Genomic DNA, 27996 nt, shown 5'->3' with positions numbered 1-27996 from the left:
CATGAGGTTTATTTAATACTAAGAAAAGGGACTACTTTTCACATCATAAGTGAGGCTTCACACACTTACTCGCGCTCATAGCTGCGCGAGCATAAGATAAGCTGACTCTGATATCTTATCTTATGATATTGAAACCCTAGCTGGGCACTTTTAATAAAGGAAATAGGTTTCATCAACATTCTGCCGGCTCCAAACATTTCTGATACCAATGCAGTGGAGAAGTATGGTGTTTTCCTTATTATTCGTATAGTTGTGTATTTAAGTTTATTAAAACGCTTTAAAATAGATTAGGTTCTAAATAAGGAGTAATAACTCTCACTATGTTGCCACTGATGCTTTCACGGCCCGTACTTGTTTAAGAAGCCTTTCTCGTGGACAGTCGAGATTTTTCTTCTGATGACGCAGAGCACAGTTCGTTGCGAAACGTAAAGAATTTCATCTTATTTTCTTGACACAGCATAAGCCCAAAAGCCTATACAGTATCATAACTCTCACTCTGTCAGGGCCTAGTGATGCAGCAGATGTTATTGGGAAACCTTTAAAACAATATACAGACAGTGACTTGCTGCTGGAACTATCAAATGTTATTTCAGACTACTTCAGTTCACCCCTCGAATTGAAAGTGAAAATTCTGGTGAGGATAGTGATTTCGAGGAAAGCGAACCTTTTGAAATTTCCACAACAGACGAGCTGCAGGAGGACTATGTTGATGCGGACCTAAGTGTTCTACACAATGTTCCCAAAGTTCAAACAGCCTCTGAATATACGGAGGAAGTTAAAGCATTTTTAAACAAGGGTTGTGGCTGTACAAGAAATTGCACTGGTCTTTTTCCCCGAAAGCTTCATTCATTCTTCAAGAATAGAATGTTAGGAACTGGATTACAATTGTGGAGAACATGTCAATCACCACTACGTATTAATGATGGGTGCGATGAATGTATTAGTATGAAACCAGCCAATGACGATAGCTACTAAGAGAGAAAATTATGACAGGAAAGAAACTTACACAATTTATCACTTCAGAGGGCAGGAGGTGTGTCAGTCATTCCTTCAATTTGTATTCGACCGGGCGAGTTGGCCGTGCGCGTAGAGGCGCATGGCTGTGAGCTTGCATCCGGGAGATAGTGGGTTCGAATCCCACTGTCGGCAGCCCTGAAGATGGTTTTACATGGTTTCCCATTTTCACACCAGGCAAATGCTGGGGCTGTACCTTAATTGAGGCCACGGCCGCTTCCTTCCAACTCCTAGGCCTTTCCTATCCCATCGTCGCCATAAGACCTATCTGTGTCGGTGCGACGTAAAGCACCTAGCAAAATAAGAATTTGTATTCGCTTGTGGCTCAAAGAGGTTAAAAAATTTAAAGGAACAATTCAAGAAAGAAGGGGTGCAGCCTAAAATTCACCGAAACGTATTAAAGACTTCTCAGGTAAAATCTATTACTTTTGATGATCGTAAACATACAGTCAACTTCATGAATAGTTTTTAGTGAACAAAATGCACTTATCATGCCAGGCCGGATCTCTGCAAAATGAAGACCTCATGCTTCTCCCAACCAGCATCTCTAAGAAGTACGTTCTACTTTCATACATTATACTCTGACAGTTGTAAATCATTAGAGAGAATTCCTGTATCACTCTCGTCCTGGTATTGCATCTGGCGTACATTTTGCAGTAACATAGTAGTTCAGAAACCCAAGACTGATCTTTGTATGACTTGTAGAAGCAATCAAACTGTAATAGGGAAACTGTCAATTATGGATGAGGAGGGGAAAAAAATTTGATGGAGAAGGCTACACAACATCTTAATCCCGTCCAAGCTGAGCGGACTGCTCATAAAAATACCATAGACAATTGTAGGCAAAGGATTAGTCGACTGGAAACTCCTTTGTCTCTTGGACCACATAGCTGTAACACATACAAAGGCAGAATGCATACTAGTTTCGATTCTGCCCAACAGGTGCACTTACCATACGATCCGCAACAAGTTGGACCCATTTTCTTTCTTACAGGCTACAACGTGGATCTCTTTGGTGTAGCGTGTGAACCACTTAACAAATTTGTTTTGTACATTATTCCAGAAGCTTGTATTGCAGGTAAAGGAGTAAATACTATCTTATCTCTTGTACATCACTTCTTGGAAAAATTTTCAGTAGGTGAGGATAACTGTGTTGGGCAAAATGAAAACATCTTAATGAGATGATGTGACCGTATCGGTCATGCACATATTTATTAATTATTTTAAACAGTGAAAAACTTTTGTTAAGCTCTCTTGTACATATTACAGAAAGTTGCATTAGGTTGCACCTGCTTACACAACGCTTCTAACTTGGTAAACATGACTCCGTCTTAACTGAAGGAATCCCCAGATAGAGAGAGAGAGAGAGAGAGAGAGACGAAAAATGACAAGGAAAGAAAATCAATACTAATACCTCCACCCACTGAAAAAATGGCCGAAACGCGGCGATGCCAACTTGCAAGTTTGATTTGTATGGTATGATTGAGATATGCATAACAATTAGTAAGGGAAACCTCGGCATGTCAGATGTTTTCATAATAGACCTCTACCAAAATTCGAGTTGTTTATAAAATGTTGACGTGTGGAAAAATACGCGATCATCTGATTATATAATTACAAGAGCGTCACCAAGCTAACTATGTACGCAGAATCCTCACGGGGGATTCTGTAAAGGCATTATTTTGATAATAAATTTTAAATAAACGGCCGATTGATGCAGGTTCCATACATAACAAGACTACTTAAGAGTCTGAGTCACACATTTGAGCGCATTACCGATGTCAAACGACATGTAGAACTATTAATTTTAAAAAATGGTGGGGACTGACCGCCGTTTATTGTGCACATAGGGCCAAGGTTATAAAAATGGCGGCCATGTTGACACAACATCCACTTGACGCGAAAGATTCAAGGCAGACCCATGGTTCGCTGGTGTTTTGACCTTACCTGTATTTGAGGATGAAAATATACATTTTGCATCTTCGAAACTATTATAATGTTGTACAAATGATAGTATTGAAAGTGTTTAAGTAATGTAACCGCAAGAACTGTGTTACAGTTTTTTTTAAATTGTGTTTGAGTGACGCAACATATTTCAACATCATTAAAGCTGTTATAGTGCAGAAGAGGACCCCGGGATTATGAACATGCTCAGCAGGAATAGCAGTGGATTCGAACCTGAGTCCCACGTCAGCGCTATGAGAGGCTAAATGACGATAAGGGCCTTTTTTCTAGGCCCGAGCCACGGTTTTCACAACATGACGATAAGTACAAAAATATAAAATTTTATCTAATAAATGCAAGGTTATATAATATGTAGATCACATAAATTAGGTTAGAAATGTAAATTGCATGCATTCTTGAATTAGGGAGAGAACTTGTGGGTGGTCTTCATATCGTTTATATTCTTCTAGATGGAATTGAAAGTCTTATTTTACATGGCTAAAATTTCGGGCATGACAAATATATCTAATATAATGCATGTACGTGATTTCATGGAAAAATATTAGTTAGTCTGAGAGTGCTTAGATTAGGTGAGAGAAATGTAGATTGTATTATTGATAATTTCAAACCGTGATATGTATATTTTATTTACGGGATATTTAAGCCTATTGTGGTAATACATGGTGACAGTGTCTTCAAAATGAACTATCGGCTTACACCATGAAGATAGGAAGGCACTCTTATTTTCATGTAATTTTCATGATAATAATAATATGTAGATGGCTGTATTAATTATATGCGCACCGGGCGAGTTGGCCGTGCGCGTAGAGGCGCGCGGCTGTGAACTTGCATCCGGGAGATAGTAGGTTCGAATCCCACTATCGGCAGCCCTGAAAATGGTTTTCCGTGGTTTCCCATTTTCACACCAGGCAAATGCTGGGGCTGTACCTTAATTAAGGCCACGGCCGCTTCCTTCCAACTCCTAGGCCTTTCCTATCCCATCGTCGCCATAAGACCTATCTGTGTCGGTGCGACGTAAAGCCCCTAGCAAAAAAATTATATGCGTAACTTGTGACAAGCCTGGACAACGAACAAACGCCCTCCCATTGAGATAAGTGTTTTCCTTTAATGTCAAGTATTTCTCCTTCTGTATATGAGAATAGCATTATGGATATGTTTAAATCCATATTTGATTTTTTTTTTTTTTTTTTTTTTTTTTGTTGAGTTCAAGCTGTAGGAAAACATAAGCTGAGATAATTTTTGTAGTCGGATGGACGGGGCAGTGAATTAAGCCAGTGGAGCTTTGGAATGTATGAGGATATCAGTTGAAATGATATTTACCATGATATATTTTAAGGGAGACGATTTGGTCTCGCCTTGAGTTGTTGACAAGAAGTATTTAGCGGTCGGACATTATTTGGTGTGGTTAGACATTGTAAGATTTTTGATTTAGAGAAGGGAGAGCGAGCAATCCCCTTGAAAAGGGTCACTGCCAAGTGTATTGTTCAAGCCTGTCCACCAAGTCTGAATGCAGGGAAGTTCGCATAAACCGACTACATTTAAAAGGATTCTTTTAACTCTTTCATATTTAATTTTATAATGAAATTAAATAACTGGAACACCAGTATTATTATTGATTTGTTGACCTTATGAATAACCGAGAAAGGGAGTTTTTATAGACCCGTTTGTCGATGTCATCCTGGTTATCATCGGTTCGAACTCTGAGGCAGACCTTGGATTTTCCTTGTCACACAATTTCTTTTTCTTTTTCATTATACAGCCAGTTGCATGCGTATACTGTTTATAGTTCCTTTTAAAATATGTGTACATATTTTTTTTAAATACACTCTTTAAGTTGTGTTTTACATTTTTATTTGGATGACAAAACAAGCTCTATCTCGTTATTTTGTCATTGGATTCATTGTGATATGGGTTCGATTTCTGGACCCGACATCAGTCAATTTTTTTTATGATTATGATTTTATCGACTAGTGTTCGCTTATTCTTTGTTTACTTATTTGGTAGTATATTTAATTAATTAGGCGACCACTCCAAGTTATCTTCAATATTTGTTGTTGTATAGATAATTGTTTCTTCTAATAGTGAAGAAAGTTCGTAATGATAACCGTCGCATTTACAAGGATATTTCTGATTTTAAAAAAAATAAATATATGTTATACCAATTTTAATGTAATACTTATCGCCATGTCAGATAAGGGAATGGAGAAATCAACTTCGATATTTCAAAAATTTGTATTTAGTCCATCGGACATTGTATATTCTATTTTGATTATATTATAATTATTCAGGGTTAATTTCAATTAATTATGATTTATCAAGGATTAATAAATAGGTAATTAAACTTTTGTTTGCCTGTCATTTTGCCGGAAAACATTGCATCCTAAATTTCCTTCCGTTCATTTATGCCTTTAAGCTAGGTATGTGTTATATTTTGATCTTTTGTCGTGAACGCACCGTGGCCCTGGGAGGCCGTTGGTTTGATTCTATGGAATGGAGGAGTGCAGTTGATCCTTGCACGGTCGAAAGAGCTTTTGCTCACCCATCTTTTTGAAGATTATCTTTTCTTTTTTGTTTTTCCTAGATGAGGTGGCATTTGACTCTAGACTAAAAAGGTCCCATACCATCAAACGCCTTGGCGTATGGTGCTATATGGCGGTAGCCCGATATTATGAGGATTATCATGCTGTCATGTGGTTCTATGGGGCAATGGCGAAGGTGGTAAGGTTGCAATACCTCATGTGAAGAGTTATGACAGGAAAGAACAGCAGTTGTAAAATTTCATTTTTGCCAGTAGGACAAACAAAATTTCAACACGATTTGTATTTTGGTTGTTTCAAGAGAGCATTCCGGAAAAATAAAAGTGAAGTTATTGAAGATGTAATTAATGTCGCCTGTAAAAGTTGTCAGGTTTCTAGCTCTATTATTCCCGTCTCTGTTGGCACAGAATCCGGAAATGTAACAATTCCTACTTATGACTGGTAAAACAAGTTCTGTGCTGGAATAAAAACATTCCACAAATAATACAGATACATCACTTCGTGTATATGAAAGAGCTCCCTGGTGTAGTGTTGACAAAGAAATGCATAGTTTCTGATGAAGTACCTTACACCATCCTTCCAGAAGATCCACCGCCTGATTTCAGTGACTTTCCTCAAGTCATCGAACCTCAACGACTTAGCATCGATAGACAGATGTATCTCCATGAAAAAATTAGACCCTTCGTATCAGAAGATAAGAAAGATATACTATGTCCTCTGTAACATCTTTCCCTGCTCCAACATCGCCGCCACCAACCACCTCAATTGAACATCTTAGCCAGCTTCTGTTTTTCCTCCTCTGCCAATAATTACACAATCATCATCTTCTTAAAAAAGTGTAACACCTAAAAAAAAACAAGTAAGGCTCAAAAGAGAAAACCACAAACTCCGATAATATTCTCCCGATAGGTCTCGACCCACCTGCAGCTATTGTGGAGAGGCAGGACATTGGGACCAGACAGTGCCCAAAATGCAGGCTTCAGCATGAATAACTGATATTCCTGTCTTATGCTGGCTGTGATTAACAATCATTAAGGTATGTGATAATTTTTGTTAAGTGCAGCAGTGTTGCAATTAGTTGTCTTCAGTGACCTTCTGCAGGTCATAAAACCTCAGAGACTTAGCATCGATAGATAGATCTCCACAAAAAAAATTTCCGTTAAAAAAAATTCTATGTCTGAATACCGCTGAACATGAAAATGTAAGCGCCAGTGTAACTTCCAAATAGTTTAGTAGTTATTTGTGTCACAAGGTAACCTATTTTTTTAACAGCTCTACTGATAAGTTATGAAATCTTATGTTGTAACATTACATGCTAATTTAAGGCCTTAATTTCTTTCGGCATCACCATAAGACCTATCTGTGTCGGTGCGACGTAAAGCAACTTACAAAAAAAAAATTCTTTCAGAGGCATTCGATTCAATTACATGATATTAATTACATATTATGGAACACAACAGTACCTTTATCTCAATACCTGATATGTGGTCCCTTTTCATAAGCACGCACATACATAAGGATGCAATCCATGCATTGCTATTGGCTTTGTATTGCCACAGCAAGATTCCAGCAATTTAAAAATGACTATTTGTTTAACGTCGCACTAACACAGACAAGTCGTACAACAATAGGAAAGGACTACGACTCGGAAGGAAGCAACCGTGGCATTAATTAAGGTAACGCTCCACCATTTGCTTAGTGTGAAGATGGGAAACCACGGGAAAACCATCTTCATTGCTGACGATAAAGGGGTTCGAACCCACTATCTCTCGAATGCAAGCTGACAGCTACGTAACTCAAAATGCGTAGCCAATCACTCGGTACATTTGAAAAAAACAGAAAATACTGAGCCTTCATGTTTTGCTGATGACAAATGGAGCCAACGTTTCTGTGCTGTCCTTGTTGCAGCACGACAGATAATCTCTTTTTTTTAGTTTAGCTTCCATCACTGGACTCATCATCTCTCAGCAGTAACAGCAGTGTTACAGTAGTCCATTTTTCGACAGTCTTATCAACAATGGTTGCTTCTCCTCACAGGCATTTGCAAATTAGGCCAAGTCTCAGGCAGTGGATTAATGACCTCCATTTCCCCCCTCTCCTTGCCCTGACCCCCTTTGTCGTTTCATACAGGCTATCGCTACGGAGGGCTTGCCACACCCAAAAGTATTCTGTACCTAACTGCTGGGTTTCAATGAGGCCACCCCTAACCAAGAAAATTTTCGTTATTATTTTATTATTTTACTATTTTACTAATATGATTGCCTATACAAATAAAGCCTTACTCGATTCATGTATGACCATTAGTAAATATTTGGCGGCCAAAACTCAAAAATATTAATTAAAAATAAAAATAGGTAGAACAAAACTTTTGTTATACATCGCAAACATATTTATTGAATAGTACAACCTATTACGAAGCTATATTGAAAATTTCATTAATTTTGTACCTAAAATAAATCTGTAGTAAAAATAATTAGTTTACATATCCAAATGAGCCAAAAATACAAGTCTAATATCACTCGTTTGGTTTATGTCAATACTAATGAAATACGGTACAAACTTATTTTACATAACACTTACATAACATACTACAAATAATAATAATAATAATAATAATAATAATAATAATAATAATAATAATAATAATAATAATTTTTTTTTTTTTTTTTTTTTTTTTTTTACAAGGGACTGTGGAAAATCTTCAAAAGACACTTGTGAAGGGTCTGCACTCCACAAGTGTGTGGGATTCTTACCCACTAAAAACCACACACCCTTTTCCCACGATGTGTATCATCACCCCGGAACCAATCTCGCATTACTTCAGGCTGATATTATGCTTACTTTGTCTTTCAGACTTCTTCTTTCTTCATTTCTCCTTTACGAACGTTCGTACAATACTAAATCCTTCTTCTTCTGACAAAGGACATCCTCCACATACACTGCCACACGACCCCAAGATTCCTGGTTTCGTAGCATCGCAGAAATAATATTATTTGCTGTCAGTTCTGCTAGTTCAGTTTCCAAACATCTTCTCTGTAACATCCAGTGGCCGCACACAAAGAAGGTGTGAAATACTTCATAGATGTCATCACAGTATAGACATGCTGCATCACTTGCTCTGCCCACTCTATGCAGGAATTTCCGAAAATATCCATGTCCTGTTAGAAGCTGCGTGCGGTAATAGTTTACAGAAGTAGTTTACTTCACCGTGAGCCCTTTCAACTCAGATATCCAAGTGTGGTATGAGTCACTTTCCCATCTGAGTTGCCATCGCCTCATCCGTTGACTGAAGGCACGCTTCTTTGCACATTTCTTTCCCAGTTCTCCTTGGGTACGTCAGATACCTTGTCGCTCCAATGTAAATAGTTCTATTGGGGCTATTGCTGCCACCGTGAGGATTGCAGGTTCGGAAACCGTGCGGTATGCACATGCAGTATGTAAAGTTGCTCTCTGTTGTACGGCAGCTATCCTTCTCCGATACCAAGCAAATCTCAAGGATTCAGCCCAGATATCAGAGTCATACAGGAGCACTGACTGAACCATCAACATGAGAAGACGTCGTTTACTGGATTTCAGACCTTTAATATTTCCCACCAGTCTGATAAGTGCAGTCATGTACTTCACTGCCCTATCTGTCGCTCTCTGAATATGATTCCAGATCTTGGAGTCAAGTGTCACACCTAAATATTTTGTGCTCGCAGATGTTTCAATCACTAACTCTCCAACAGTCATTGGCACAAGACTCTCGATCCTTTTCCTCGTCAGAAGAACTATCTCTGTTTTGTTTTTGGCTAGTGTTAGACTGTGACTCATCATCCATTCTTTTATGCGCCGCACAATAATAATAATAATAATAATAATAATAATAATATTGTGGGTTACTGTAGTCACGTCCTAGTTTGTGAACCATGGGCAACGGCTGAGTGGCCTAGTAAGTGGTCCTGAGAGTCGGGATACCAGTTGCTATGGAATGGGAGTGGGCATCTCGGACATATCCCATTTGACAGGCGAGGGACTCCTTGGAAACAACTTGGCGAACGAAATGGAATTCGATGGGGAGCTATCAATATTAATGGGGCTTATGGAAGAAAGAAGGTAGAACTGGCTGAGTCAGCAAAGAGGATGCATCTGGATGTGCTAGGAGTAAGTGATATTCGGGTAAGGGGAGACAATGAGGAAGAGATAGGAGATTATAAAGTGTACTTGACGGGTGTTAGAACGGGAAGGGCAGAGTCTGGGGTAGGGATCTTTATCAGCAATCAATCAATCAATCAATCAATCAATCAATCAATCAATCAATCCTGATCTGCATTTAGGGCAGTCGCCCAGGTGGCAGATTCCATATCTGTTGCTTTCCTAGCCTTTTCCGAAATGATTTCAAAGAAATTGGAAGTTTATTGAACATCTCCCTTGGTAAGTTATTCCAATCCCTAACTCCCCTTCCTATAAATGAATATTTGCCCCAGTTTGTCCTCTTGAATTCCAACTTTATCTTCATATTGTGATCTTTCCTACTTTTATAAATGCCATTCAAACCTATTCGTCTACTAATGTCATTCCACGCCATCTCTCCGCTGACAGCTCAGAACATACCACTTACATGTTATAAACCTCATTTTAGGTCCGTATTGAAAATTTAACAGTTCAATAATGATAAAGGTGTTTTAATTTATTCCACCTATTCAATACTTATATTATCACGTATAGTTGTTACATAATTAAATTCTTAGTTACATGGGACATGTTTCGCCCTCAATTAAGGGCATCTTCAGCCTAAATACAATAATCAAAAATACAACTAAATTAAAAGTGGAAGTTAAATACAATCATCAAAAATACAACTAAAATAAAAAGTAAAAAGTGGAAGTTAAAAGTTTAGTCTGTTCTTAAAATTCAGAACAATAAAATTGTGAAAAATGATAAAATAAAAAGATGCTAATGGAAAACTGTCTTATGATTAAACTATAATCTTGTCGGAGACTAAAACTTCTATTAAAATTCGAATTAAAACAGTTCTTATAAAATATTGGAAAATCAAAGTGGTAGTAATAAAAAGCCAACGACATGAGGGCGTGTACACAAGCATAAACTTGATTGTCATGAATACAATCTTTTCAAGGCCGCTGATGAAATTCGTTGTAAGTAAGGCAGAAGCGTCTATTGAAAAATTGTAAGAGGCCGTTAGCACCGGTAGGTAATAAAATGGCTGAATCCTTGCCAGAAAATGTCAACAGATGCAGAAATAAGTTTTCTGTAAGAGAAGGAAAAGAAGAAATAAGAAACTGAACGTAAGGAGAGAATTCAGTCTTACATAATTTTGAAACAGATGAGGACTTACATGTAAGTGGAAGTTGTTATTTCTTAACTACTGTTGAGTTGGTTGCTGCCCGTCTGTTGGCTCTAAGTCTGGTGTTATAACTGTGCTGCAGAGGCGGTAGCGAACTCGGAGGGGAAGGAATAGGGGAGTGCGGAAGGGAGGAGAGGATGGGTGGAGTCAAATGTGACGAGGCTGACAAAGGGGCGGAGTCAACTGCATTGCTGGAAGTAGGCCTAATATCTGTAGGTATGGGAGGAGTATTAGGGTTTGAAGAATTAAATATATTAGGTATCCTAATTTTATTCGAACTAACTGACTTTAATAATTTCGGCATTAATTCATGTAACATACTTTTATTGTCCGTGGTTTCATTGAGATTCTTTTGCTTATTGTACGTCTGATCTAAATAGATGTATAAACTTTCTAATTCATTCAGCATTCTTCCTTTTTGTATGTTTCTAATTATCGTTAAGTCTTTCTCTATGGATTCAAATCTGTGGCCAGTCTCCCTCATATGCAAACTCATCGCTGAGTATTTCCTATGTTTTTCCGCGTTAACATGTTCCATGTATCTTGTCATAAAATTTCTCCCAGTCTGTCCAACATATGAAAAATTACACTGAGTACATTTAAGTCTGTATACTCCCGATCCTAAATAACGATTCTTATCATAATTAACTTTTTTATGATTAAAGAATACGGACTGGTTAGTATTAGTAGTTTTAAAAGCTATATTAAAATTATGTTTCTTGAATACGCTAGTAATCTGGTGTATAGCTGGATTATTAAAAGTGAATGTAGCATACTCAGTTTTTTTGGTCTTTTCTGGTATCAGATTCGTAGATAATTTGTTCTTAATTTTATTGATTAATTTGTTGATCATTTCTATTTTGAAACCATTTTGTTTAGCGAGGTATCTAATATAATTTAATTCTTTCTTCAAATTCATGGGAGATAGAGGGGTTCTAAATGCTCTATAAATTAGACTGTGAAAAGATGCTTGTTTATGTGAACTCGGGTGTAAAGAGGAATTGTTTATAGTTGTAGATGATTGTGTCGGTTTTCTAAATATTTGGAAATCAAAAGTGTTAACCTTACGCGTAACTGTTATATCTAGAAAATTCAATGAGTTATCGACTTCGTCCTCTTTCGTGAATTTCAAATTAGGTTCGATTTCATTTAATTTATTTAAGATTTCTTGACTATTAGTGACATCTTTGTTTATGATTACAAATGTATCATCTACATATCTCAACCATAAATCTATTCCTTTAATTTTTGCTATTATTTCATTGTGTTCGATTGAATCCATAAATATGTCGGCAAGGATGCCCGATATTGGGTCACCCATTGCTAATCCATTCTGTTTATAAATATTATTGTTAAATGTGAAGTAGTTATTGTCTAATACGAACTTTAACAATCTAGTGAATTCTTCTACTTCCATTTTACTAAGATTACTGTGTTTACAAATATTATCATGAATGATATTAACAGTTTTATCTGTCGGAATATTCGGGAACATATTCACTACGTCATACGAACACATCATCTGGTTTGGAAGTACGCCAAATCCAAGCAAAATGTCACACAAGTCAATGGAATTTCTTAATGGTTGTTTATTATTAAAAGTGTAATGTCTTTTCAAAAAATTGTGAATGTATTTGGAGACTTTATACGTGGGAGAATTACGGCAATTGATAATCGGACGAATCGGAATATCTTTTTTATGTATTTTGGGCACAGCTCTAGTTTCCGGGAGCCTAGGATTCATATTGACAAGTTTTAATTGTTCTTGTTCAGTAAAGAGAGATGTGGATCTTTTAAGTAAGGCTTTTAAGGTGCGTTGAATTTTAGTTAGCGGATTTTTTTTTGTTACTAATGTGTATTTATTATTATCAAAAAAATCTTCAGTTTTCTTGATATATGTATCTTTATCCATCAAAACGATCGCGCCCCCCTTGTCAGCCTTGGTTACTATAATATTGTTATCTTCAATTTTCGATTTCATGTTTTTTATTGTTTTCTGTTGTTTGGGATCAAAACTGGAATAAATTTCTTTAGCCAGTCTGGGTAATTTCTTCTTTAACTCCAATCTTACTTCATCTTGTACATCGCGTGGGAGTTTTGATATGTTCGCCTCCGCTTCTGCAACTGTGTTAATGATATCTATTTCTCTATCTTTATTAGGCCAATTGTATTTTGGACCCCTTTTAAGTAGGTCATTCTCTCCTTCCGTAAATTTTACCTTGGTCAAATTAACTACCGTGGGAGTAACATTGTCCGATGGGCCCTTAATTTGTTCTTGTTTCGTTTGTTTACTACGACGTATTTGTGTGTCTATTAAATGATTCAATTTCTTATTCAATGTATCCTGTTTCTTACTAAGTGCGTATGTTAATTTGTGTTCCATGTGTTGATAAAAAGACTGCCATTCTAATGGGGCTAAATCCTGTGTCACCGCTAAGTGAACGTTATATAATTGCAAATTCAATTTGGACTTCTTCCTGTAATATGCCTTGATTTCATTTTTAAGCCATAATTCATTTACCTTATTTTGGGTTACATTATGGCTTGGATTGCTTATGTTCTTACGTTGTGTTGATTTAAGAAAAGTAGGTACAAGTTTAAGTCTCAGACATTGTTTAAGAAAATCTAAATCTTTTCCTAACTTACAAATCTTCATTTTCAGATTGAGAAACTTATTTAATCTACATTTTGCCTGGTTGGCCGTCACATTACATGTTATAAACCTCATTTTAGGTCCGTATTGAAAATTTAACAGTTCAATAATGATAAAGGTGTTTTAATTTATTCCACCTATTCAATACTTATATTATCACGTATAGTTGTTACATAATTAAATTCTTAGTTACATGGGACATGTTTCGCCTTCAATTAAGGGCATCTTCAGCCTAAATACAATAATCAAAAATACAACTAAATTAAAAGTGGAAGTTAAATACAATCATCAAAAATACAACTAAAATAAAAAGTAAAAAGTGGAAGTTAAAAGTTTAGTCTGTTCTTAAAATTCAGAACAATAAAATTGTGAAAAATGATAAAATAAAAAGATGCTAATGGAAAACTGTCTTATGATTAAACTATAATCTTGTCGGAGACTAAAACTTCTATTAAAATTCGAATTAAAACAGTTCTTATAAAATATTGGAAAATCAAAGTGGTAGTAATAAAAAGCCAACGACATGAGGGCGTGTACACTATACGTGATAATATAAGTATTGAATAGGTGGAATAAATTAAAACACCTTTATCATTATTGAACATACCACTTAGTCGAGCAGCTCGTCTTCTTTCTCTCAATTCTTCCCAACCCAAACATTGCAACATTTTTGTAACACTACTCTTTTGTCGGAAATCACCCAGAACAAATCGAGCTGCTTTTCTTTGGATTTTTTCCAGTTCTTGAATCAGGTAATCCTGGTGAGGGTCCCATACACTGGAACCATACTCTAGTTGGGGTCTTACCAGAGACTTATATGCACTCTCCTTTACATCCTTACTACAACCCCTAAGAACCCTCATAACCATGTGCAGAGATCGGTACCCTTTATTTACAATCCCATTTATGTGATTACCCCAGTGAAGATCTTTCCTTATATTAACACCTAGATACTTACAATGATCCCCGAAAGGAACTTTCACCCCATCAACGCAATAATTAAAACTGAGAGGACTTTTCCTATTTGTGAAACTCACAACCTGACTTTTAGCCCCGTTTATCAACATACCATTGCCTGCTGTAAATCTCACAACATTTTCGAGGTCACGTTGCAGTTGCTCACAATCTTGTAACTTATTTATCACTCTATAGAGAATAACATCATCCGCAAAAAGCCTTACCTCCGATTCCACTCCTTTACTCATATCATTTATATATATAAGAAAACATAAAGGTCCGATAACACTGCCCTGAGGAACTCCCCTCTCAACTATTACAGGGTCAGACAAAGCTTCACCTACTCTAACTCTCTGAGATCTATTTTCTAGAAATATAGCAACCCATTCAGTCACTCTTTTGTCTAGTCCAATTGCACTCATTTTTGCCAGTAGTCTCCCATGATCCACCCTATCAAATGCTTTAGACATGTCAATCGCGATACAGTCCATTTGACCTCCAGAATCCAAGATATCTGCTATATCTTGCTGGAATCCTACAAGTTGAGCTTCAGTGGAATAACCTTTCCTAAAACCGAATTGCCTTCTATCGAACAAGTTATTAATTTCACAAACATGTCTAATATAATCAGAAAGAATGCCTTCCCAAAGCTTACATACAATGCATGTCAAACTTACTGGCCTGTAATTTTCAGCTTTATGTCTATCACCCTTTCCTTTATACACAGGGGCTACTATAGCAACTCTCCATTCATCTGGTATAGCTCCTTCGACCAAACAATAATCAAATAAGTACTTCAGATATGGTACTATATTCCAACCCATAGTCTTTAGTATATCCCCAGAAATCTGATCAATTCCAGCCGCTTTTCTAGTTTTCAACTTTTGTATCTTATTGTAAATGTCATTGTTATCATATGTAAATTTTATTACTTCTTTGGCCTTAGTCTCTTCCTCTATCTCCACATTATCCTTGTAACCAACAATCTTTACATACTGCTGACTGAATACTTCTGCCTTTTGAAGATCCTCACATACACACTCCCCTTGTTCATTAATTATTCCTGGAATGTCCTTCTTGGAACCTGTTTCTGCCTTAAAATACCTATACATACCCTTCCATTTTTCACTAAAATTTGTATGACTGCCAATTATGCTTGCCATCATGTTATCCTTAGCTGCCTTCTTTGCTAGGTTCAATTTTCTAGTAAGTTCCTTCAATTTCTCCTTAGTTCCACAGCCATTTCTAACTATTTCTTTCCAGTCTGCACCTCCTTCTTAGTCTCTTTATTTCTCTATTATAATAAGGTGGGTCTTTACCATTCCTTACCACCCTTAAAGGTACAAACCTGTTTTCGCATTGCATTGCATTGCACGCAACATAGTTTCTGTTAGGCACGTAAACGAGCGAATGATGTGGGTAGATTTGTCAGTGGGAGGAATTAGGACAAGAATTGTGTCCGTGTATTCACCATGTGAGGGTGCAGATGAGGATGAAGTTGACAAGTTTTATGAAGCATTGAGTGACATCGTGGTCAGGGTCAACAGCAAGGATAGAATAGTGCTAATGGGCGATTTCAATGCGAGAGTTGGGAATAGAACTGAAGGATACGAAAGGGTGATTGGTAAATGTGGGGAAGATATGGAAGCTAATGGGAATGGGAAGCGTTTGCTGGAATTCTGTGCTAGTATGGGTTTAGCTGTTACGAATACATTCTTCAAGCATAAGGCTATTCACCGCTACGCATGGGAGGCTAGGGGTACCAGATCCATAATAGACTATATCTTAACAGACTTTGAATTCAGGAAATCTGTTAGGAATGTACGAGTTTTTCGCGGATTTTTCGATGATACAGACCACTATCTGATCTGTAGTGAACTAAGCATCTCAAGGCCTAGGGTAGAGAAAGTGAAATCTGTCTGCAAACGAATAAGGGTAGAAAATCTCCAGAACGAGGAAATTAGACAGAAGTACATGGATATGAATAGTGAGAAGTTTCCAACAGTAGACGGTAAGCAGGTTCAGGATATAGAAAGTGAATGGGTGGCTTACAGGGATGCTGTAGTAGAAACAGCAAGGGAATGCCTAGGAACAACTGTGTGTAAAGATGGGAAAAGGCGAACATCTTGGTGGAATGATGAAGTGAGAGCAGCCTGTAAACGTAAAAAGAAGGCTTATCAGAAATGGCTCCAAACAAGGGCCGAGGCAGACAGGGATTTGTACGTAGATGAAAGAAACAGAGCGAAACAAATAGTTGTTGAATCCAAAAAGAAGTCATGGGAAGATTTTGGTAATAACCTGGAAAGGCTAGGTCAAGCAGCAGGGAAACCTTTCTGGACAGTAATAAAGAATCTTAGGAAGGGAGGGAAAAAGGAAATGAACAGTGTTTTGAGTAATTCAGGTGAACTCATAATAGATCCCAGGGAATCACTGGAGAGGTGGAGGGAATATTTTGAACATCTTCTCAATGTAAAAGGAAATCATCATGGTGGTGTTGCAAACAGCCAAGCTCGTGGGGAGGAGGAAAATGATGTTGGTGATATTATGCTTGAGGAAGTGGAAAGGATAGTAAATAAACTCCATTGTCATAAAGCAGCAGGAATAGATTAAATTAGACCTGAAATGGTGAAGTATAGTGGGAAGGCAGGGATGAATTGGCTTCGTAGAGTAGTAAAATTAGCGTGGAGTGGTAGTAAGGTAACTTCAGACTGGACAAAAGCAGTAATTGCACCTATTTATAAGCAAGGGAACAGGAAGGATTGCAACAACTATTGAGGTATCTCATTGATTAGTATACCAGGCAAAGTATTCACTGGCATCTTGGAAGGGAGGGTGCGATCAGTGGTTGTGAGGAAGTTGGATGAAAACCAGTGTGGTTTCAGACCACAGAGAGGCTGTCAGGATCAGATTTTCAGTATGCGCCAGGTAATTGAAAAATGCTACGAGAGGAATAGGCAGTTGTGTTTATGTTTCGTAGATCTAGAGAAAGCATATGACAGGGTACCGAGGGAAAAGATGTTCGCCATACTGGGGGACTATGGAATTAAAGGCAGATTATTAAAATCAATCAAAGGCATTTATGTTGACAATTGGGCTTCAGTGAGAATTGATGGTAGAATGAGTTCTTGGTTCAGGGTACTTACAGGAGTTAGACAAGGCTGTAATCTTTCACCTTTGCTGTTCGTAGTTTACATGGATCATCTGCTGAAAGGTATAAAATGGCAGGGAGGGTTTCAGTTAGGTGGAAATGTAGTAAGCAGTTTGGCCTATGCTGACGACTTGGTTTTAATGGCAGACTGTGCCGAAAGCCTCCAGTCTAATATCTTGGAACTTGAAAATAGGTGCAATGAGTATGGTATGAAAATTAGCCTCTCGAAGACTAAATTGATGTTAGTAGGTAAGAAATTCAACAGAATTGAATGTCAGATTGGTGATACAAAGCTAGAACAGGTAGGTAATTTCAAGTATTTAGGTTGTGTGTTCTCCCAGGATGGTAATATAGTAAGTGAGATTGAATCAAGGTGTAGTAAAGCTAATGCAGTGAGCTCGCAGTTGCGATCAACAGTATTCTGTAAGAAGGAAGTCAGCTCCCAGACGAAACTATCTTTACATCGGTCTGTTTTCAGACCAACTTTGCTTTACGGGAGCGAAAGCTGGGTGGACTCAGGATATATTATTCATAAGTTAGAAGTAACAGACATGAAAGTAGCAAGAATGATTGTTGGTACAAACAGGTGGGAACAATGGCAGGAGGGTACTCGGAATGAGGAGATAAAGGCTAATTTAGGAATGAATTCGATGGATGAAGCTGTACGCATAAACCGGCTTCGGTGGTGGGGTCATGTGAGGCGAATGGAGGAGGATAGGTTACCTAGGAGAATAATGGACTATGTTATGGAGGGTAAGAGAAGTAGGGGGAGGCCAAGACGACGATGGTTAGACTCAGTTTCTAACGATTTAAAGATAAGAGGTATAGAACTAAATGAGGCCACAACACTAGTTGCAAATCGAGGATTGTGGCGACGTTTAGTAAATTCTCAGAGGCTTGCAGACTGAACGCTGAAAGGCATAACAGTCTATAATGATAATGTATGTACATATGTATGTATAATAATAATAATAATAATGATAATAATAAATGTACCGGGAGGTACACCTCAACTCCGCTCATTTAAAATAACTCCTCTATCAATCAAAAGTGAAACTAATAACACAACAAGTTGGAACTTTAAATCAGAAGATGTCTCCACTGAAATGTTAAGTAATTTTGTTATTGTGAAGTTGCCTAAACTGACTGAATTTCTCCTTGTTTTGTTTTGCTATACATCAAGAAGTTTGGACATTTTTCTACAGATGACACCACCAATAATTATCATCATGCACTCTGGTGCAAGGTGAAAGAACTTGTAATTTAAAGAAGTTTTGTATTCCTACGTTTTCCGTAACTGATCTATGTTCATTTATATTCGGGTTGGCAATACTTCCTTTTCTTTCCACCAGTTTTGGATCTAGCCAATCACTAAATTTTGTAATTAATTTTCAACCAATCCTGCATTTCTTGTTCACTTTGTGTTAACCAATAAAAAAATAAAAGGGTGTGTCCTGATTAGTCTTGAATGATCTCGAACCTTCCCTGAGGGTTTATAAACTGCGGCTTTTCACGTTTCCTTTCCAATTGATCGTCGTCTTTCTAAGTGTGTGTGTTTAAGCAGGAGGCGGGCGGCCTCTTTTCGTCGGCAGCAGAACATCTATAAGGTAATAGCCACATAACTTCATTCTTTCCTGCTACCTCCGCAAATTATTCCGAGGGGAAGGTCCGAATCTTTACTATGTAACCTACTATTCTAAAATGTAACTTTTCTTTTGGCTAATGTAATAATTTCATAAAATCTTCAATTGTAAATTGGGGATAGAGAGTGAGTTACCCTCACGAGCTCCGCTTCACCTTAGTTTGAGGTGTCTGCGATTTAGCAACCTTTTTTTTCCTGTAATGTATTACCATTATTTCCATGCAAGCCACCTCAAGTAGCTTGGGATTAGCCCCTGTTTCATTGGCCTATAGCCCTGTAGGTTTTTAATATTTCATTATCTGGAGTGCAGTGTACGCCTCCATTCAGTTTGTGTTCGGGCCGTTTATTTAACCCGTTCTTTGTCGCAAAGGCCCTGTAGGTCAGGTACTAGATACCCCTGTATAAAATTATTTTCTATTTGTAAGTGGTGCCTTGAGAGGCCAGAGATTGCAAGTTTTGATGTTGCCTTGAATAGGCTGGAATAAACTGAGAGCCTGTAAGCTCTTTTCAAAGTTTTGTAACAGTAGTGTGCCTTTGGGAGGCTATATATATATATATATATATATATATATATATATGTTGTAATTTAGGGAGCAAGTGCTCTTGAATTAGGGAATTTCTGCCTTTAACTAAATAATTCCACTTCCATTTGTAAAATTGTAAAACCAGGGGCTTGACGCCAGAATCTGTAAAAAATATCTAATCTTGGACTTTCCTAGTCATGTGTCAAGATTGCTTTCGTACCTGACATGTTATTTGTTGAGTTGTTGTGTTTTTGAAAAAATATAACCTTCCGATCAAGTTTTAAATTAATTCTGATATTGTAGATAGACCCATTCACCCCGGCACCTTCTTTAACCTCTTTCTGCTCCACGGGTAACCCCGTAATAATAATAATAATAATAATAATAATAATAATAATAATAATAATAATAATAATAATAATTGTACCGGGAGGTACACCTAAACCCCGTAATTTTAAAAGAAGCGCCTTACAGAACGCTATCTCTCTAACAAAACGTGAAACAGCTACGGCAGGAAGTTGGGACATTGACCAGAAGATGTCACCAGTGAATTACTGAGTAATGTGTTATTTTGAAGTTGCCTAAACTGACTGGATTTATTTGTTTTGTTTTGGTTTACATCAAAAAGTTTGAACTTTTCTCCATAGATGTCATTACATAAAAAACTGAGGTAATGCACTCTCGTGCAAGGTAAAAGAATTAGTGATTTAGAGAAGTTTTGTGTTCTTATGTTTTCTCAACTAAATTAATGTTCATTTATTTTGTTATTTCAAGGTTTGCAACACTTCTTTCTCATTCCGCCAGTTTTCGAATCTGGCCAATCATGAATTTTCTGTAATTATTTTTCAGCCAATAATAGGTTTCTTGTACCTTTTGAATTCGGCCAATAAAAATGAGCGGGGTATGTCCGGATATAGTCCAGAACCCTCTCGAACCATCCCCTCGGCTTTTTCAGGCTACCTCGTCTCTTAATTGCCGTATTTCTGTGTGTGTGTGTGTGTGTGTGTTAAGACAGGAGGCGGGGGCACCACATTCTTCGCCAGGCAGTTCAACAGCCAAGGTAATGGCCACCAGTCATATCTCTCTGTAGCTACCTCCGCACACTTACACAAGGGGAAGCTTCTAATTTCTAACTATGTAACCCCTATTTTCTAAAATGTAAACCTTCTTTCGGCTAATGTAAAAATTTCACAAAAGACTTTAATTGTAAATCGGGGATAGAGGGTGCCTTAACCTCTCGAGTTCCCCTTCAATTTATCTTGAGGTGACTACGATTTTGTAACTGTTTTTCTCCTGTAAATTTCCAAGTAACTTGTTCATTCTAGTCACCTCAGTAGTTTGGGATTAGCCTCTGTATCACCAGGCCGTGAGCCCAATTAGGGTTTTATAATTTATTTTCTTGGAGCGCAAGTGTACGCCTGCATACATTTTGTGTTTGGGACAGTAATTTAACTTGTTCTTCCTTCCACGAAGGCCCAGTAGTTTGGGTAATAGATACCTCTGTGTATAAATTGTAAATATTAGGTTGGGCCTAAAGAGGCCGGAAAGTGTTAGATTTTGTGTAATATTGCCTTGAGTAGGCTGTAAGAAATTGGGAGCGCGATCTCCTTGGTTAAAGTTGGAGAGCATGCAAGCTCTTTTCTGAAATAGCTAATTTTACTGTAACATTCAGGGGTGCCTCTGGAAGGCTGTAAAATTTGTATCGGTTGGAGCAAGGTGCTCTGTTTTGGGAGATTTCTCTCCTTGTCTATGTAAACGCTAATTGGCGATATTGTAAAGGTGGATATTAGGGGCTTGAAGCCCAAATGTGTTAAGTTCCCTATTCTAGGGTTTCTACTTTTATATCAAAACTGTAATTGTACCTGATACATTGTTGTTAAGTTTGCGATTTGAAAAGAAATATAACCTTCATTTCTAAAGTTTTTAAGTTGATCTTTGATATAGTAGATAGACCCATTCCACCCAGCACCTTCTTTCACCTCTTTCTGCTCCACGAAAACATGGCAATAATAATAATAATAATAATAATAATAATAATAATAATAATAATAATAATAATAATAATAATAATAATAATAATGCCGGGCTGAGTGGCTCAGACGGTTAAGGCGCTGGCCTTCTAACCCCAACTTGGCAGGTTCGATCCTGGCTCAGTCCGGTGGTATTTGAAGGTGCTCAAATACGACAGCCTCGTGTCGGTAGATTTACTGGCACGTAAAAGAACTCCTGCGGGACTAAATTCCGGCACCTCGGCGTCTCCGAAGACCGTAAAAGTAGTTAGTGGGATGTAAATCAAATAACATTATTATTATAATTTTTAAAAAATTCAGTACAAGTACAGTCTCCAAGACCTCTCAAACACATTTATGTTTGGCAAGGAGAGTGGATATATAATCATTTTCACTGCAATAAATGAACAGGTGAAAGATCAAGAGCAACTAGACACAGAGCAGACGAGGTACACAGCGAGACTGCTAGTGTTGTTGCCGCGCCAAGTAAAGTGCACCAATAAATGTGCCTGCTGATTGGACTGATATACTGAAACAATGGCCTTGAAAATAAAAGAGGCTGTTTATTGCAAAAATGGTAAGTCTTTAACTAACAATATTGTGAAATTCTGAAAGGAAATGACTGTTACTTTTCATAATTAAAAAAAAAAATACTGAACGTCCTTTTGAAAGGACATTTGCAATTTTCAGATGGAAACCAAATGGGCTTTCAAAAGGACATTGGCGCTCAGAGGGTTAAAAGGGGCATAACTCATCTTTTTGGCTATACTTGTTTCTTTCTTATTTCACAATGTATTTACAAAGGCCTATCAACTGACTCCAAATGTGCATTTGTTCTGCTTCCAGTTTAATTTGTAAGGAATGTTTAAACTTTAGTTAGTTCTTGAACAGACAAATTTCACGGAGGTTTGTATCAATAAGTAATGAAAGTATACCTATATCTGAAGTCTGCAGGCAAAATTCTCATTCTATTTATACAGATTATAATCATTATTATTATTATTATTATTATTATTATTATTATTATTATTTAGTCTTGTGAGGTTACAACACAGTGACATGAACAATAATACTGCTCCTTTACAAAATTCCATGTTAATCCAACCAGCACAAAATCTTATTACTGTAAAGATGTTCATCGAATTTTCATGCAACCAATTGCACTTAATCTCTTCTACATTTATACTCATCAACTCTTGATCATAAACTAAACTAAGTCTAACAGAAAGTAGATCAGATAAAAGAATCTAACCAACCTGATACTGGAAAGCCATCAGTCCGACTGAAGGTAGGCAGTGGATCCTCAACGTTGACCACTGAATGTTCATTAACCAACTGATTACTGGAAGGTCCTGAGTGATTATGTTCAAACTTGGAATTTGACACTACACTTTGGTCAGGGGTATGTGGCCTCTGGTTACTTGAAATGTCTTCTGTCACACTGGACATAAGAGTTTTATTGTCATTAACCTTTGGTCTAATTCCTTCATCTCGGTCTTCTAAAAGCTGTAATGAGATAAAGAAATAAATAGGATTAGCACCACTTGGATCTGGTGCACATTCAAACTTAAGATATCAATCTGTTGATGGAATGAGACCAACATTTTACTACTTTTATAAGTGTTTTAATGGAAGCCATTTTCCTTCAGTTTTGACTTAATTTATAATTGCGACTATTCAGCTTTTTTTTTTTTTGTAATATCTGAAGCCATCTCTTTTCAGTTTTGACTCAGTTAATTTACAACTTTAGGTTTTTCAATTTGCCAAAACTAATTTTGAGTAATAACTTTACTATTAAGCTACATGAAAAAGAAAACATATGATAAGAGTATTATATATGAAAAGAAACAATTAAAATAGAATGACATGACTTGTTCTTGAAAGAACATCGGATTCTATCAAATCACATTCAACTATATAGAAATGTATAAACATTTAGGTTTATTTCTGTTTAAATACTTAGGAACTTGAAATCTGCAACTTATCTCAATGAAATAGTTTTTTTCTCCACTCTAGCATAGATGCGAGGAGTTGAAAAACCATTGCTCTGTCATTGGTGCAAGTCCAGCTGGTAGGCCAGTATGTTGACATTCTGCCACGCCATGCCTTGGCTAGGTCAATGACACGCTGTATTTTACTTTTAGGTGTTATTTTTTTGTGCTCCCCTCATTATTATTATTATTATTATTATTATTATTATTATTATTATTATTATTATTATTATTATTATTATCATCATCCTCATATTATAACTTATCTGTATATTCTTATCGGTATTAAATTATATGAATTTACACAGCATCTTGGCCACTCCACAAGAGATACTAATTCAATTTATACATTGCTCAATCGAATTATTAACATAAATTTAGTCAAAATAAACAACAACAACAACAACAATAATAATAATAATAATAATAATAATAATAATAATAATAATAATAATAATAATAATATAATGTGTAATGGTGCTGCGTCATTTGTCGGCTTATAAAGAAGAACTGAACTTCTTTTGTGGCTTCCGAAGAATAATAGTGGTTCTACTTGTGGTGTTAAAAGTGAGCAAGTATTATCTTGTGATTTTGTTGTTGTATAACAGGGTTTTTGATTAATATTTAATATGAATTTCATGCTGTAAATGTCCGCCATATTGGTAAATACGACAATAATATTACTCCATAGATAACACGATCTAGAGATCACTTCATATATCTAACTAACATTTTTTGACGTAACTACACTCATTTTGTTTCTTTTGTCATCAATTCCATAGAAACAACAAATAAGATATGCAATGTTCTTTTTACTATCAGCCTTGCCAAGGTCACACTGCCGGCCACTATTGTCAGCCATCTTTAAGACTGGCAATGTGACACATAAGTACTGGTCAGCTCACGTGGGGGGTTAGTTCCAAACTGAGTACGAACTAAGCATAACCCTGCGTGACACACTGGGATGGGGCCCTCAACCCTGACACGGCGCGTCCCAATGGCTAATAGGGGAAGTTTCATGTAGATATACAGGACAAGTGTGAATAAGACGTAGCCAAATAAGCACTCGCGGATCAACTGAGGAAACTAGAACTGTGGTCAACGGCTTCGATGGCAGAAGGGGACATATGTCTCAATGGCTGAGAGGGTGGAAGAACCAAAAATAAAATCCACCTCGCGTCTGACTCGGATCGAGCGGCAAAGTGGTCAGCGTCTGTTTACCTAGTAAGTACGGCTGTATAGTTACGTTCCAGGAACTAGCAATCCCTGGTCCTAATTTCCCAGTGGAAACACTGGACCAATCTTTGATTACAAGCTATGACGATTCATGAGAGTAAAATCAGCATTACCCCAGGTGGTAACCAATCCACCTATCATAAGATGGCTACTGGGTATTCGGATTCTGGGGAACCCAGGTAATCACGAACACAGAGAAAGTCGGAGTTCTCTGGAAAACTAACATCCAAAACCTTCACATACATTGGCATGTTCAATGTAAATACCTTAATCCAACCTGGTAAACTTCACAATCTTGTAAGAGAACTAGATCAACAGAAAATCCAGATACTTGCCCTGCAGGAAACGAGATTCACTGATGAGGACACAGCTGATTATGGAAACTACCGGATCTTCAAGAGTAAAACAGACCGGAGAGTTGGTAAGGGAACTCCCTTACTGATGATGATGATGATGATGATGATGATGATGATGATGATGATGATGATGATGATGATGGTGGTGGTCGTGGTGATCATGATGATGCTTGTTGTTTAAAGGGGCCTAACATCGAGGTCATAGGCCCCTACTGGTACGAAATGAAATGACAAAGTAAAAGGTCAAAATCATCCACTGACCAAAATAAAAAATGTCATGAAGAATGAAGGGATGGACATGAATTTAAAATAATCAGTGGATCCGACTCCAAAAAAAAATTATCATAAATAATAGTATTACTGACCAAGGGACCACTTCTAAAGCACAATCCTGAATCGAGGATACTTGATGTCTAAAGGGATCCAAAATCCAGGTCAAAGGCCCCTCAGAATGGTACTTATCGCTAGTAAAGTAGAACCATAGTATGTGTCATGTAGGGGTACTAATCAAAAGGAGCGAAGACTCACGGTGTTCCACACATTATGGTACTACTCACAAGCATTGTACACCGTACAGGTAACGCAGACCTATGATGTTGCTCACACAATGGCACCACTCATAGCCAACGCAAACCGATGAGGTTCCTCACCTAGGTGTACTAATTATGGGTGCCCGTATTCCCGTGGTGTTCCTCACGTAGTGGATACTAATCGCAGGCAACGCAGACCCACGGTGTCGCTCATATAGTGGTACTAATCACAGGCAACGCCCCCTGTGGTGTTGCTCACATGGGTACAACTCGCTCTGGTCATGGGGGATTCCATCGTTAGACACGTGGGGAAAGTGTGTGGAGGAAAGGGAACCAGGGTAGAATGTTATCCAGGAATTAGGTTGAGGCAGATGTTAAGGAAAGTAGAAGAGAGGGAGGAGGGGAAGGAGAAGGTGGTAGTGTTTCACGTTGGTACCAACAACGTAAGGCAAGCTGATATAAGTACCAACATATTCGGAGATGTGTGGGATCTGGTAAATGCAGCACGGGAGAAGTTTAAAAAAGCGGAGATTGTTATTAGTGGAGTACTGTGTAGAAGGGATACTGACTGGAGGGTGATTGGGGATTTAAATGGACTATGGAGTGGGTATGTGGGAAACTGGGAGTGAAATTTCTAGATCCTAATGGGTGGGTAGGAGATAGGGATCTGCGCTCAGATGGCCTTCATTTAAACAGCAGTGGTACGTATAAGATAGGAAATTTGTTTTGAAGGGTAACAGGGAGGTACATTTAGGGAAACGGGATGGCCTAGGGAGCGGTGATAAGGGAACAGGGAACTGGAAATCAAGTAGGGATGACATAAAATTGTTAGTGTTGAACTGTAGAAGTATTATGAGGAAAGGAAAAGAATTAAGTAATTTAATAGATATATATTTACCAGATATTGTAACAGGAGTTAAATCATATAAATGATATAATGGATGCAGAAATTTTCTCACGGAACTGGAGTGTGTATTGTAGAGATAGGATAGGAATGGTGGGAGGGGGGCTGTTCATTCTGGTGTAAGAAGAATTTGTAAGCTACGAAAAAGTTAAAGATGAGACACATGAAATTCTAGGTGTAAGGCTCATTTCTAAAGATAATAGGCAACTTGATATATTTGGAGTGTACAGATCGGGAAAGGGTAGCACTGACGCGGATTCGGAATTATTTGATAGGATAGTCGGCTATGTGGGAAACGACATGGAAGGAAATGTGATTGTAGCGGGAGATCTGAATTTGCCAGATGTCAGTTGGGAAGGAAATGCGAACGACAGGAAGCATGACCAACAAATGGCAAATAAGTTAATATGGGAAGGACAGCTGATTCAGAAAATGATGGAACCAACCAGAGGGAAAAATATCCTGGATGTCGTGCTGATAAAACCAGATGAGCTCTATAGGGGAACTGAAGCAATAGATGGTATTAGTGATCATGAAGCTGTTTTTGTCGTAGTTCAAAATAAATGTGACAGAATGGAAGGTCTTAAAAGTAGGACTGTTAGGCAGTACCATATGGCTGATAAAGCAGGTATGAGGCAGTTTCTAAAAAGTAACTATGATCGGTGGAAAACGGTAAATAAAAATGTAAACAGACGCTGGGATGGGTTTAAAGAAATTGTTGAGGAATGCGAAAACAGGTGTGTACCTTTAAGGGTGGTAAGGAATGGTAAAGACCCACCTTATTATAATAGAGAAATAAAGAGACTAAGAAGGAGGTGCAGACTGGAAAGAAATAGAGTTAGAAATGGCTGTGGAAGTAAGGAGAAATTGAAGGAACTTACTAGAAAATTGAATCTAGCAAAGAAGGCAGCTAAGGATAACATGATGGCAAGCATAATTGGCAGTCATACAAATTTTAGTGAAAAATGGAAGGGTATGTATAGGTATTTTAAGGCAGAAACAGGTTCCAAGAAGGACATTCCAGGAATAATTAATGAACAAGGGGAGTGTGTATGTCAGGATCTTCAAAAGGCAGAAGTATTCAGTCAGCAGTATGTAAAGATTGTTGGTTACAAGGATAATGTGGAGATAGAGGAAGAGACTAAGGCCAAAGAAGTAATAAAATTTACATATGATAACAATG

At 37.5% G+C, this 27996-nt stretch overlaps 1 protein-coding gene across 1 annotated transcript in view; it reads right to left on the bottom strand.

The window, feature by feature from the left end:
• The window catches only part of LOC136863869 (zinc finger protein-like 1 homolog), a 180248-nt gene that overhangs the window by 13192 nt on the left and 139060 nt on the right, over positions 1-27996 (bottom strand). The window contains exon 4 of the mRNA XM_067140228.2: positions 23053-23302. Coding sequence (XP_066996329.2) covers positions 23053-23302 — 250 coding nt within the window. The remainder of the gene's footprint in view (positions 1-23052; positions 23303-27996) is intronic.

Source organism: Anabrus simplex, chromosome 2 (genome assembly GCF_040414725.1).
Source record: "Anabrus simplex isolate iqAnaSimp1 chromosome 2, ASM4041472v1, whole genome shotgun sequence".
Classification (NCBI taxonomy): domain Eukaryota; kingdom Metazoa; phylum Arthropoda; class Insecta; order Orthoptera; family Tettigoniidae; genus Anabrus; species Anabrus simplex.
Note: the sequence above shows the minus strand (reverse complement) of the source record. Positions and strands in the feature narration are given on the sequence as shown.